Raw genomic sequence first — 15,170 nt, 5'->3', positions numbered from 1 at the left:
GTCAAAGTGTCACAGATGGGATTCTGCTCTGCGGATGATAATTGTGATTCATTGTCATGTTTACACAGACACTCTGCCAGTGGTCCATTTCTGCTCTCAAATTGTCAAGAGTGAAAAATCAATTGACTCGTTTTTTTGTTTGTTTTTTTCCTCGGTTGGCAGAACCGCGAACGCTTTTACTCCTTGTTCTTCAGCACCAAAAAAAAAAAAAAAAAAAAAAAAAAAGTTCATCTTTCAATACTGGAAAGGAGAGAAATGCCCAACTTTCACACAGAATGGAAAGATCTAAAGCGGTTTGTATTACAGCTCTACCAGACAGATAAAGGAAAATTTAATGGGTGTTATTTATACAACTACAAAAACAGATACAAAAGTAGACCACAGGGACTTTGTGTAAAAATGTTCAGTGAAGGTGCGAGCTGTGGGTTTGAAGTTGTGACATCTCTAATGTATTTACTGTTATCCTGTAGAAAGATGCAAGACGTCCCAGGAAAACTGGGATTGTCTCAGTTTTGGCCTTTATTTTTTGCCCCAGTCAGAAACAGTAAAACTGTTCAAGCATCCTGGTTTTGCGATTGTGTATTCTTTATAAAAAGCATAAGATTGTAGCCGCGTGCTCAGCAAGTGGAGAGCAGAGTCGTTTACTATACAAAACAATAACATAAAGCAACTCTGCGGATTACTTGGTTTAATAATTCTGACTGTATTTTATTAGGATTGTGGTATTATATACTTATTTTAAAGTACTTCAGAGTTGATGCAGCTTCAGTGAATTAAAAGGGTCCTGATTCTTCACCTGAAAATTCAGCACCCCTCTCCACATTACAGGCCGTTCAGAAAACGGGGAATTCTTTCTGTGGCAGGCGAAGCTCATGGAAGATGGATGATCAGCATCCTGCAACACAGCCGCAGGGCAACCTTGACCTTCAAGTGCTGCATCTATCTGACTATTACGCAACCCCCCCCCCCCCCCCCCCGGGGGCGCCAGGCTCTGAGGGCTTTAACCTTTAACCCCCTTTCTTAACAAGGCCGCTGTGCCTCAGCGACCTTTGACCCACAAAGCCCGGCTATGTTGCCACAGGAACTTCTGACTAGTGTGGACTGAAAAAAAAAAAAAAAAAAAAAAAAAGATTGTTAGGCATGGAAGAAATCTATCTGTGAAGCGTAAGACTAAAGATTTAAGACTTAAGCAGACTTTAAAGTATTGTATATCTCATCTATTCATTTTACTAGAGCGATGTTATTTCTGAAGGAGGAATGGCAAGTATATCAAGAATGATTATATATATATATATATATATATACACACACACATACGTTTTAGCTCCCTTTGTCAAGGGAAAGTGTGCAAACAGTGGAGGTACTTGCAGGCTTCTGATGCCATGCCATACATATACATATATATATATATTAGAAGGCACATGTTTCTATTGTTGATGTATGTTGTGTTTTGTGCATTGTGTAGCATTGTTGGCCGATCATCCTACAAGCAGCTAGTTAGACTAAAAGGTTAACGAAAGCATCTGCAAGCCACTGCTTCTCTCAAGTGCTGGAGTTTAGCAAGCCTAGTTTATCTTCCATCAGGCAATGCCCCCTTTCACTGTGAAGCACGCGCTAGGAATCTGTATTTAGGTTTGTGCAGCAAAGTGTTGAGAGATCTGGCAATCTGGACACTTTGTGATATTCCACGCTGCCGAGTAAATTAAAATCTAATGACAGAGTGACTAGGGATCCTTCAAGAAGCTGCTTGATGAGATTCTGGGATCAATAAGCTACTAACAACAAAACGAGCAAGATGGGCCGAATGGCCTCCTCCCGTTTATAAACTTTCTTATGTTCTTCTGTTCTTAAATTACACAGCTAAGCAGATCTGGATCGAAGGGAATTCAATTCTGATTTCGGTTCACGCGTTGCAGAATCAGACACACTCTGTGAACGTTCACGTTCTGGGCTGCATTTTTTGTTCACTGTATAAAAATGGCTTATTTCATGGCACATCACTGTTTTAAAAAAATAATAGATATTTCACAAATACACATAATATTTATTAAAGCAGAAAAGAAAACGTCTTTGTCACGTTCATGTTCATTTTTCTCAAATGTTCCTAAATATTGAAATAGGTGCCAGAACAACAGTCAATACTAAATTGCAGAATATTTTGCCCACCTTTTAAAAGACATTCTATTTTCATCATCAGTGAATCATAAAAAAACCATCAATAACAGTAAAAATAACTACAGGCATGTGAAACGTCCCCTTCTTGTGCTGGACAGAGCGATCTTTAGCAGAAATATTTCCTATCTTTGATGCAGCTGCAGTCTTTTTTGTTGAAGACGTTTTAAAGAAATCATGCAGCTCTGCGCAGTGTGAGTTCAATCATTCACCGGAAGCAAACTAAACCGTCCGCCAGCGTTCCTCACTGTGACAGGCAGTGCGTCACTAAAGGAAACACCTGATGTGTTTTATTTTAAGTGCTAAAATAAATGCATGCTTCCACTATATGTATAGTTACAGTATTCTTTCGCAAATGGGAATTTTCAGACGGGAGCTACATATTACACGGAAATCATGAAATCTGCGATAAACCATAAAAAATAAAAATAAAATACAGCCTTATTCATGGTATATATCCACTCTATACTACAGAGAGTACTGGGGGGGGGAGGGGGCTTAGGGTTAGGGTTAAGAAGCAACCCCCTCATTCCATTAAAGACTGACCCCACTTGCCTTTCTCCCCCCAGCGGAGCCCCTCGTCCAGGTGGAGGGCAAACCCAGCTGCTGCTTCTTCAAGTTCAACCCCAAGATCATGTTCACCAAGGTGCTGAAGGCGCAGCTGTGGGTGTACCTGCGGCCGCTGCAGAAGACCTCCACGGTGTACCTGCAGATCCTGCGGCTCAAGCCCGTCACGGAGGAGGGCAGCCGGCACATCCGGATCCGCTCGCTGAAGATCGAGCTGAACTCGCGCGCCGGCCACTGGCAGAGCATCGACTTCAAGCACGTGCTGCAGAACTGGTTCAAGCAGCCGCACACCAACTGGGGGATCGACATCAACGCCTTCGACGAGGGCGGCAACGACCTGGCAGTGACCTCCCTGGGACCAGGGGAGGAGGGGCTGGTGAGGCACGCTTACTCATTACTATTATTAATAATAATAATAATAATAATAATAATAATAATAATAATAATAATAATAATACGACAGGCAGGTCACGAGACGGCGCACGATACCCGTCATGATTATTATTATTATTTATTTCTTAGCAGACTTACAATTGTTACAAGATATCACATTATTTTTTCATTTATATAGTTGGGTTTTTACTGGAGCAATCTAGGTAAAGTACCTTGCTCAAGGGTACAGCAGCAGTGTCCCCCACCTGGGATCGAACCCACGACCCTCCGGTCAAGAGTCCAGAGCCCTAACCACTACTCCACACTGCTGCCCTAATGGGCTACTTGTATGACGCGTAATGTGATCAAATGTATATGGGACAGGGAGAGCATGCATCCACACCAGCTATAATACAACAGACAACTTCTTTCCATCACCCCTTGATGAACCACAACAAGCTGTTGTGCTTTTGGTTTTGTCTCAATACAAACGATATATAACTCTGTTGCGGTGCGTCGATCTATCATGTAAAGAAAGTGTCACGAGTCACCGACACAATGAATCATTACACCCCTACTTATTACAACTGCTTCCCTTTGAGCATGTGACTTTGTTTGGCTCGTGAATGATGAAGACCGAACACTCTGAATTTCTGGCTCCACGTTGGGTCTGCATGTGTATTCTGGAAGTGTAAAGTATTCTAGAAAGCAGAACACTAGCCCTAATCTCTCAGAAAACATTTGAGGTTGCGACTGAATATATGCAAGGTTATGTCAACTCTGACGGTGACCTTGACAATGACCTCAGAGTGAATGTGGCTGTCGTATGGAGGTCATGTGAAATACTATCATTGCAGGCGATGCACAGCTCAATTCTAGGATTTTCTCAAGTTCAATCAGAGGTGGCATTCTGTAAAAAAATTTCAACATATCCATTTGGCTTCTTAACATTACCCTTACATTATGCCCTTGTGGATAATGCCTTATTATTATTATAATAATGAAGGGGTGCCCATCCCACAGTAGGGTACCCCACCTGCGGTACACGAGTTCATCCAAACCGGTCCCTGAAAAATCCCCCAGATTTATCTGCTGCTTCTAGACGTTCCCACACACCCAACCGCGAGCCGTCTACACCTCACACAGCACCACGACAGACAGCTTTCCAGCCTCCCACCAGCAGGGCTGTGAACCTCAGTGATTATGAAACTGTACCCCTGGTCATCCCAGCTGCTCATTCGTGACAATGACCCCCGTCTTGACGACCCCCCAAAAGAGACCAAAAAAACCATCAAGCGTTTCAGCCTTGTTTAGAAACTCAAATCAGGAGCAGCAAACAGTTGAGAGAGCAACAGCGAGAGTGAGAGAGTGAGAGAGCGAGCGACAGTGAGAGAGCGAGAGTGAGAGTGAGAGTGAGGTCCACCTTTGGCAGGTGGTTCAGTGCGACGCAGCAGACAGGGTAGCCGTGAATTTGATTTTGATTTATACGCAGCGCTGACTATCACTGAAGTCGGTTTCACAAGCTTCTCCTACTCCGTGTGCAACAATGGTCAGCCATGAATATTTTAATATACCGCCATTTCTCAGTAGTTCACGACACATTTTTTAATAGGTTTTTTTATCACCTAAATGTGATCAAACTGTTACGAAGAGGCAGAGAGATAAAGCTCCAGCACACTCAAGGTTTGTTAATGAGCCGAGCTGTGGCAGAGCGAAATGCATTCGCTCCCTAACTCTGTGTTAACACAGCTGGGGTTTTGCACCCGTGGGGATTGCTGGACCCACTTAATAACACTTCTGCACACGGTCACAGGAAAAACACCATTGTGATTTGCGTTTTGTCTTATAACAAGAATGCCAGCGTAACGGCATGATGAAGCAACAAGAGCTGTTACCGGAGCGCCTTGTAAACTATAAAGAGCCAACGAGGGAACACTGTGTGTGCGTATATATACACACACACACACACACACACACACACACACACACACACACACACACACACACACCTATGGCCAAAGGTTTTGCATCACCCTATAGGATTAACAAATGTTGCTACATAAAGTCGAATGAAACCTGCTGAATAATGTTACGTTAACATATTGAATTAATACCGCTTTGTAGTTTTCCCCGTATACTTAACGAAAAGCTGACACATTGAAAAATGTGACATTTTGAAATCTAACACGCAATATAATTTCGTTGTTTCTTCGGTTAAGATCTAAATTATGTTCATTTTTAACAATGTCTCAATCCTAAAATTGTAGGTGATGCAAAACTCTTAGCCATAGCTGAATATTCAATACATATATATATATATACACACACACATACATATATACACGCACGCACGCACACACACACACATACATATATACACACACACACGCACACATACACACATGCACGCACACACACACTACTTTTCTGTGGCACACAGCTTTTGTGTTTGCAGCGTACTCCTTCATTGTCCTTTACAGAATCTTTTGTGTGGCTCCATCCATTCTGCCTTGGTGAAGGATGGCTTTTCTTTCTCCTTCCTTTGTTGCGAGACGAGAGGTTGCTGGAGGAGAGGGGTGAAGGTAGCTTTGCTGCTGCTCTGTGCGGATGAGGGTCCCGCCTCCTGCAGCACGAGCGGAGGTCAGTGCGGTTCACTGGTCTATTCATTAAACCTGGCTGCTGATTCTGATCAGTGTGCAAACAGACCTCGCTTACTGAAGACAGACTTCAGCTGCCATTGTTGTTTCAGATGGCGCTGGTCAGACCCCTAGTTTACATGCTAGGGGAAATTGTCGTGAACCTGAATTTATACATTTTGGGGGGGGGTTAAAACAGCTCGGGGTGATTTAGCTGTAGGCATTGCCAGATTCTTTGTTCTCTGTTTAAAAGAACAGGCTTTAAGCAAGACTGCCAACAGTACCGATATTGATCTTGGGACAGGCATATCTGGACCAAACAGACAATTTGTCGAGTGTTAAAACCATGCCTCGATTCTGTTCAGCACACAGAGATTGGTACATCGTTTTTCATGTCTTGAAACAGTATGCCAGAAGTCATGGACTGACTGCTTGTTAAATCTGCTCGCCAGATTCAATCGAAGGGGGGGGGAGGTCAGAGGTTGCAGGAGGGGGTAACATTTGGCCCTCAGGTCAGGGATCGGGACACCTCCAGACTGGCTGAGCGCAGTATCGTTCTGGCAGCCCGGGGCGAGCAGGCTGCAGCCTGTTAAAACCCAAACACATGTCGAGGGGGGAGTGTAACAGTTTATAAATCTCAAAGTGCTTTAATTAAGAGTCCCCCTGAAGTCGCGGGGTGCTTGAACGCGCTGCACGTGCTTTCCACGGTCACTGCCTCCCTGAATGAATGCGGCATTTCTCCAGGACTGCTTCTTGTGTTGACTTAGCTGGCAGCAGACCTTGACCTTCACCTGCAACACACCCAGAACGGGCGGGCGGGTTTTCCTTCAGCGCTCCTGGCAACAGATAAGCTGCTAGACTGTCTGTCGTCAGGACTCAGCTACAGCAGTTTAGGACGCATGTCAAAGTTTTTTAAATGTGTTTTCATTTACCTAAACAAATAGTTGGAGCCAGGCTCTGGGCAGCCGAGTTCGGTAATTAAGGACCTGGTTGGAAACGCAGATCCTGAACGCGTTGAAAAAACCTGCAAATGATTAGCAGCTTTACAGCACAAGATAACGGTGCACAGCGAGGGCCGCTCCAGCGCAGATACTTGTTACAGCCATAGCACCGATCACCCAAGTGAACCAACTACACCTCTAATCAGGTATCAAAACGATCCCTTTTTAATCAACAGCCTCTGAAACCCGATGTGGACGACCGTCCTTCGGGTGAGACGTCAAACCGAGGTCCTACTGCAAGCGACTTTGTTGAGGCATAGTTCACCCCCCTAGCCTCCAAGTCACTTTAGATAAAAATTACTAATTAAATGACCGGAGTTGGCATGAGTTGTTTTGCGAAACTGACTCTGCCCTGTCTGAACGTCCCTGTTTTGTCTCGTTCTTTCTTTTCAAAGCAACCGTTCCTGGAGGTGAAGGTGATGGAGACGTCGAAGCGTTCGCGACGCAACCTGGGCCTGGACTGCGACGAGCACTCGCTGGAGTCCCGCTGCTGTCGCTACCCGCTCACCGTCGACTTCGAGGCGTTCGGCTGGGACTGGATCATCGCACCCAAGAGATACAAAGCCAACTACTGCTCCGGCCAGTGCGAGTACATGTTCATGCAGAAGTACCCCCACACCCACCTGGTGCAACACGCCAACCCTCGGGGCTCTGCCGGCCCGTGCTGCACCCCCACCAAGATGTCGCCCATCAACATGCTGTACTTTAATGACAAGCAGCAAATCATCCACGGGAAGATCCCAGGCATGGTGGTCGACCGCTGCGGGTGCTCCTAAAAACTTACAACCCCTCTACACCCCCCCCCCCCCCCGGTACCGTCCCGACCAAGGAAAAAAAAACTTTTATAAAATAAAAAATAAAAAATTAAATCAAGAACTACTACCACATCATTGTTGGAATTTTATATATATATATATATATATATATATATATATATATAAATAGGACACCATGCACTGTGCAATAAGCAGAAAAGGATCAAACAAAAGTGGCTTCGAACCAGAAGAGATCGATTTAATAAAAAAAAAAAATACAAAAATGTAAATTGAAAAAAGTTTACAAAAAAAAAAAAGAGAAAGCTTTCTATCGATCTTAAATGAAGGCTTCGTCCCTGCGCTGCAGATAAAGATAATATTTTGTATTAAAACCCCTATTAGGATAGCCTCATATATTCTTTTCTGTGTATTCTGCTCATGAAGGCAGTAATTATAGATCGTTGCTGTCCTGCACCCACCCCCCCCCCCCCGGACAAATTATTTTCAGACGGGATCTCTGGAATTCTGATTCATAACCAGGAGCTGCATCGGAGCGCACGTTCTGACAGAGACTACAAATTAATGCATTCCAAAAAAAAACACAAAAGTATTTCATCCACTTGCAGAAACTCATCTTCAAGGGTAAGATCTCCAGTGAAACCAGCAGGACTTCCACCGGACACAATCCTCCAGCCTTGCACAAGGAGGACTACACTCCAGCTCAGTCTTCAGGTAAACTCAAGCTTAAACCTACACCGTGGGAAGCCTACAGAAGGCGCTTTCATTCTTGGGATGTTTCCAAAGGATAACAAATCTTTAGTGGGTTCCTTCACGCGTACCACAGGCAGCCCAGGCAATTCATAAAGACCTGAAAGGGATTTTTCAAAACCAGCCACTCCGGATCTTCCAGGACAGAAGGCATGCCCACCTCCCTTATATAAAACAGAGCACACAGTATGACTTTTGCTTTTGTCGTATGTCTGTACATGTTAATTTTATATAAATATATATATTTTAGAATAAGCTTTTTTTTTTTTTTCTTGAAGGTTGAAGGACGATAGATTGGGGTCCCTCTTTCTCTCACTTCCGTGTATAACTTGACAGGAGGCTCAGCAAACAGCGTTGAACCACTGAACTGTAACAACTGGTCAGGCTGTTATCTTTTTTATTGGGATACGGCAATGCCATTATCTTGGCAGTAGGCCCAGTTGGTCAACACATTTCCAGGCTGATCTTTTTTTTATCGTTTGGTCAGCGACAGCGCCCCCTCGATCTTACACTCTCTCTTGAAAACGTGCAAGCCCCCCAAACTGGGGTCTCCAAGCCAAACCCCAGACATCGTCCGCTGACCCCCAAGATCATTCCAGTTTCCAAAAATCGCTTGTCTCGTGCGCCCTGATCGCTTCATCCCTATCGGTGGCGAACGTTTCATTTCAAGCCCGGCGGATCCGTTTGCTGCGACGCTGGATCTGCATCACGGGAGCAAAGCATGCTGGGGATACAGCCTGTCAGAACATTCCCACCGCTTTCAAAAACACGCAGGACTCCAAACAACAGCGCACTACATCCCTTATAAAAACGTCCCACAGTAAAAGCACAGCAAAGCATAGTAAAAGCATGGTAAACCACTCTCAAGCAAAAAAGAAAAACTATGCTGAAAGCACAGCATCATGGAAAAAATGCTGTGCACATTTTATAAGGGATGCAATATCATTTTGAAAGACATCTGCAACGATACTTAATAAAAAGCAGCAGCAGGAGCCGGTAGAATGAAGCAGTGGGAATGTCACGCTGTGGGTTTCAAACCAGCTGCATGAAATCCATGTGAAGACACAAAGGAATCGTCAGAGAGCTGCTGTGAAACAGCTGCTTCTAGCCCACCGTTACCACTTCAAGACCACCCCCCCACCCCCTTTTTATATTGTAGTTAAGAAAAGATAAAACTACTAACGAAACAATGATGAACTTGAAAACGCAACGAGGGTTTCCACAGTCTCTGGGACACTTGAGCAGAGGCACCTCTTGTTTGAAACAGAAGCACTACGCTGTTGGACAAAGGAAGAGACTTGAGGGGAAAAAAATAGCAAGGGGAGCAAGGAAAGAAACTTTCTTTATAAAATGTTTAAAATCCTTAACAGGCTCTCTACCTGACCAACAATAAATTTTGCACTATGGGTAGTCATTCGCAAAAAGAGGATTTTGTTTTTTTTGGGGTTGGTTTCGTTTTTGTTTGAGCACAAGAAGCGCTCGCCAACAGATTCTATAACTTTCTAATAAGCTTGGTGTCTAAGCTTCCGATATCACTCGAGCAGGGTGAATATAGCAGTGAGAGTCCGTTTATATTTGATTGTCATTATTCTAAAGGTTTTTATTTGTTATATAAAATGGATATTTGTTTTTTTCCTCCCCCACCCCACCCCCTTTCTCCAATTCCTGGAGAAATAGAGCACGTCATGAATTTAAAACAGCATAATCTATCGCATCAATTTGCATCAACCGATATCCTTTGGTGCTTGAAAGAATAAGGACCATCTGCTTCTCTAGAGAGGGAAAAAAAAAACCAGAAGTCTTTTTGTGAATTGTGTGGTGGGGAGATTTTTTTTTTATTTTGCTGGTTGGTTAATGTTTTCTCCTGAATTGCTGAAAATCTCTCTCTCTCACGCACACGCACACACACGCACAGGCAGGTTGAATGTGAACGACATCATTAAAGAGCACTGACTCCAACAATGCTGATTAAAAGCAAAGTCTCAGCTAGAACAGCACAGAACACGTCAGCGAACGCCCTTCTTCTGCGCCGGCACGATTCTTACGATCTTAGACTCGTTTCGGTCTGGCGAGGAATTGGAACATTTAAACAATTCGACTGTTTCTCCAATAGAAAAAAAAATCTGAAAAAGCTGCACAAATCGCACGGAGCGAGCCGAGCGGTTCCTAACCAGAGCGCGGCTTCTTAATTATAAAAACAGAAAGAGTTTTCAAGCAGCGGCTGTGGTTGGCTTCCCCTTGCAGGCCTATCTGAAGAGACCAGGCTTCCAGCAACACTGAACACTGCAGATGATCCCAAACGCAAGGCCTGTCTCTTTTACTGTTTCACACTTCTGTTCACAAGATTTACAACGCTAGTAACACGTCCTCGCTTTCACTCCAACCAACCTCCTTTTCTCTTTGGGGGGGATCTTGGCCCTGCCTTCCTGAAGCACTCCCAAGCGGTGACGAATCAAAACCGCTCGCCCTCTGATGTTACCGCTGATCTGGGAAGACGTCAAGCTTCTTCGTTTTAAAGCTCTGCACAGACCCTCCCCTCCGGAGCCACAAGTGATTACTGCATGAACCTCAGCTCCTGTTTGCCCTGCAAAGAGAAAGCACTGACACGCAATCACAGCCTCCTGTATAATAAACACATGGCTGTTACTTCCTTGTGCCGCCGGTTTTACTGTCGTTCCGGATATTTAGAAGTTGTGGTTCTGAAACAGCTGGATTTCCTGTGGCTTTTGAAGGTCCAGCTGCTATTGACTCAGGTTTTAAAAGGAGCGCATGTTGAAAGAGGAGAACGCAAAACAAGAAAATAAATCTCGTGCAGCCAAACCCCCCCCCCAAAGCGGTGGTTCAGCATTTAATAATCCAACGACCAAAACGAGACCAAAAGCAGCCAGCAATCTTTTACTCTGCAGCCGGTGCAAATGAGAGTTACCTTTTCAGGGCTGGACTTTTTAAAAGCAGTTTCAAATCTGAAAAATCGGACCGGTACTTCCACCATAGTGTGTCTCTGTTATAAATAAAGCTGCAATGCCCCTTTAAAAGCTCGCTCGAGTTCAAGCCCGGCAGCGCACGCTACAGCTGCATTATTCCCAGGTTCAGAAGCATGTCGCTTAATTGTGCAAATAAGCCAGGCAGTGCTGTCAATTACACAAAGCAGGTATTGCCAGCTGAGTTTAATGGAAATGCTTCATTCATGAAAAGGCACGAATTATAGAAGGCGGAGGATTGGTTAATAGCCTAATTACACCTCCAGCTCACAGCAACGTGTTGTATTGTCATTTTGTTGAGACAGTGCGTCCCGCCCGCACGCACGCACGCACTCCCAGTACTGTGTGCCTGGCTGTACTGTGTGCCTGGCTGTACTGTGTGCCTGGCTGTACTGTGTGCCTGGCTGTTTAAGGTCAGTGCTAAACCCTGATGTGTAAATAGAAACTCTCACGTCCCATTTATTTCCATGTTCAGATTACAAGCTGGCAGACGCTCTGCTTTCTACTTGTTTATTTTATTTTGGTCGTCATTTTTTTTTTTTTTTTTTTTTTTGACATGTTGTATAAACTAAATTGATCCCATTTGTTGTATTATTATTATGGTGTGTATATTATAACTGTTATATCCAATTTGATTTCCCATTTGCTTTGTTCAGCATTTTTTTTTTGTACAATAAATCATTTATTTAGCCTATTTGTTTATATATTTTAAAAACCAAAGAGAATACACTGGTCTAGCACACCTGGCAGAGATGAAACGTCACCCAGACTTTGGCAGGGTTAGAAACGCACGCCAGCCCTCGCTTTCTGAACTCCCATCAATTAAGAGTATCATTGAATTGATAGAGCAGCCCCTGTTAAACATACTGTCCCTTCCCTCATAGCTGCATGAACAGATCCTAATAGTAACCTTACACATTCAAGAGAGACTTATTCCTGTGCGATCAGTTCAGAGCAGGCTTAGCAAGGGGCCTGATTGTTCAAACTCTCTGCACCTGTTTATTTCAATAATATACCCTAAACAAGGTGGATGTGTTCTGAAACCCAGGACCGGGGGGTGCAGGGCTAGTGCACGTTTCCAACCCTGCTACCATATGTGAATCATCAGACACCCTGGAGAATTGAACAAGCTTAGGTTTTCGTTGTCAAGAATCCTTACCTTGCTGGTTCCAGACCGGACACCAACGCTACAGTTCTGCCATGGTCAAAAGTGTGCTCCTTGATTGGCGACGGTTTCCACCTGCAACGCAGCACAGACTTGTATAAAAACATGTGCTCAAGAGACTGCATGCAACATTCCTGGATCAGAAAGGTAAGATCTGAACAGCGCACTCACCTTAGCACAGATCACATCACAAAAACCACCACCACACACACACACAAAAGGTGCAATTACTGAATTCTGAATTGAAACTGTGTGCTGTGAATTCTCAGAGCAGGCGTCCGTGCTTTTGTACGTGTTCATGACGATGCACACACTGCAATCCCCAACGTGACTTCAAACAGTTCATTACCTGATACAGTCGCCCAGCCCCAGATAACGACCGACAGACACTTTATCTTTCAAAAGTGCAATCCGGTGCCCACTCCTAAGAAATGCCCCGGCTCAGAAATATCATTAAATACCAGAAGAGATTTCTGCAGGGAAGGGGGGGGGGGGGGGTTGATACACACTAAACAGAACAGGGCAGAAATAAAAAAATGAATAAACTAACGACTGGATGTGAAAGGTTTAGTGCCGAGCCCCCCCCCATTGTTCGGATCACGTCCGCGGTGCGAGGCATGACCCAATTAATGTGTCACCTGACAGGGCGGCCCCTCATCCAGCTCGTTTGGGAATCAATGGATGACAAAGTGGGCTGGAGACGGAGCTATTTACCAATGCAAACGAAGCGAGACCACCCACGCCACCCCGACAAGGACGACGCCAGTGATGACACAGTGCAAAACAGAACAGCGCGCACACACACACACACACACACACAAGCGCTCTCCAAGAATAAAGCCCTGTGCATTTCAGGCACGTTTTGGAGACTCTCTTGAAATGCATGACTGGAGTGGACTGTGAGCCCCCTCACAAGCTGGAAAAACAGGCTGTTCAAGTTAACTGAAACGCACCGCGCATTCGAAATGTTGTAAGCCAGCTGGTTAATGGTGCACCTTTATTTATTTTTTTTAACTCAGCACGCTTGTTGTACTTATTACACAGAGTTAACTCCAACGCAAGCTATCTAAACAATGTAACCCCCCCCCCCAGCAGGTCAGCACAGTTACAACTTCCACAAGCAAGAGAAAAACTCTGAGCAAGAACAGAAAGTAAATATTCCTTTTTAAAACCCATTACCCTGCCTGCTCACCCCGTAATAACACACACTGCCTTCCCCACTCCGCAGCATGCATTAAGAGACGCTCAACGGTGCCCTTTCAGAAACGAACCCTCTCGAGTGGGGGGGTTGGGCAGAGCTGGCCAGCAGATTGCCGATGCTCAGATCCCCAGCTGGTCGCTGGCAGCGCTGAGATTTCAGAGAAGAGAGTGTGAAAGGCTTGGCAGCACCGGGCCCCCCCAGCACAGCAAGCCTCTGCCATTCGCTGGCCCTCCCTGCGAGAGCAGCGCTCATTAAAAGGAGCCTGACAGCAGCACTGCAATAAGCGGTTCATTCAAGGTCAACGTCAGGGGGAGGGGGGGGGGGGGGAACGGTCCGACCGCCTTATATCACAGACCTGTTTCCTTCAACCCCCGAAGAGGAACTATAAATCTACTGTGATCTTTTAATGAAGAGGAGAAGTAACTGATAAACGTAGAAACTCACTATTTTAATAATTATCTACAAACTTCTTCAAACTTTGATCTTTCTTACGTTTTGCAGAGGAGATGTTTAAGGAGTAACAGCGATGCACAAAATGCATTTTGCTTCCTCTTCAGTGCCGTTGAAAACAGATATTTGTGTCCCCCCTCCCCTCCTCCTCCTCCTCCTCCCACATGCATGCTTGTTACTTATCCTAAGCATGTACATTATGCAGGTGTTTGCAGGCTCTTATCATGTATTACTGCATTTCATTTGAATAGGAATACGTCCTTTAAAAGATTTCGCAGCAGGATCTAACCCTGGTGTCCTCCTGAATCAATCCGCCCAGCACTACTTCCCCGTTTCCCCCAACCCCTGCCAACTGGAGCAATACTATGCTGTAGAACAAGATGCTGGATCTTATCACACTGCTTAAATATTTATCACACTGCTTAAATATCTGTGTTACAAGAGAGAGAGGAGGGGGGTGGGAGAGAGAGAAAGGCATTTAAACATAGCATCCTTTTATAAAAGGAGAGGGGTGAGACAAAAGCCCCTCAGAATGAGGGAGGAGAGCGAGCGTTTATGACATCAGCAAGCGTAATAAAGAGAAGAATGGCCCGCGCGGGTCTTCACGGCTTTCCCTCTCGTAAACACCTTCGCACCGCTCAATTAAAGGATAGTTTCACGGGGCCCCGGCTTAACATAACAAGAGGAGGAATAATGGGAGCGGGGATCCACAGAAACAGCCATGGCACGCACACACACACACATCCCTAACACTTTTATATGAAAAGGATACAGATACAAACCTACTGGCAACAATGTGGGAAGGTACTTTTAAGACGCTGCCTACCCCTCTTCAATTCCTCCTCCTCCTCCTCTCAAACAAAAAATAAATTAGAGTGCATTAGAACAAAAACACATTTAAAAGGCAAATAAGAATCAATTCATATTTTTCTTGCCGTTATATATAAATTGTTTAATTATGTATAAATTGTTGGAATATGTAAAGGGGGGTGAAACGTTGTAGCTAATTATTGAAATCGTGAGTTTCCAGTTTTTTTTTTCAATGACTTTTCTTCTTCTTCATTAAAGTATTTCTAGTGACTGATGAGTAGACTGATGGATA

General features: G+C 44.6%; 1 protein-coding gene and 1 long non-coding RNA gene across 2 annotated transcripts in view; one reads left to right on the top strand and one right to left on the bottom strand.

Moving 5' to 3' along the window:
• The window catches only part of LOC117967070 (growth/differentiation factor 11-like), an 18,637-nt gene extending 11,105 nt beyond the window's left edge, over nucleotides 1–7,532 (top strand). The window contains exons 2-3 of the mRNA XM_059011587.1: nucleotides 2,742–3,115; nucleotides 7,144–7,532. Coding sequence (XP_058867570.1) covers nucleotides 2,742–3,115; nucleotides 7,144–7,524 — 755 coding nt within the window. The 3' untranslated portion in view covers nucleotides 7,525–7,532. The remainder of the gene's footprint in view (nucleotides 1–2,741; nucleotides 3,116–7,143) is intronic.
• Nucleotides 1–13,804, bottom strand: part of LOC117967071 (uncharacterized) — a 15,738-nt gene extending 1,934 nt beyond the window's left edge. The window contains exons 1-2 of the long non-coding RNA XR_004661844.2: nucleotides 13,610–13,804; nucleotides 12,412–12,492 (exon numbers count right to left, since the gene is read on the bottom strand). This is a non-coding gene — a long non-coding RNA (uncharacterized LOC117967071). The remainder of the gene's footprint in view (nucleotides 1–12,411; nucleotides 12,493–13,609) is intronic.
• Between the last annotated feature and the right edge of the window lie 1,366 nt (nucleotides 13,805–15,170).

This window comes from Acipenser ruthenus, chromosome 42 (genome assembly GCF_902713425.1).
Source record: "Acipenser ruthenus chromosome 42, fAciRut3.2 maternal haplotype, whole genome shotgun sequence".
Taxonomy (NCBI): Eukaryota; Metazoa; Chordata; class Actinopteri; order Acipenseriformes; family Acipenseridae; genus Acipenser; species Acipenser ruthenus.
Note: the sequence above shows the minus strand (reverse complement) of the source record. Positions and strands in the feature narration are given on the sequence as shown.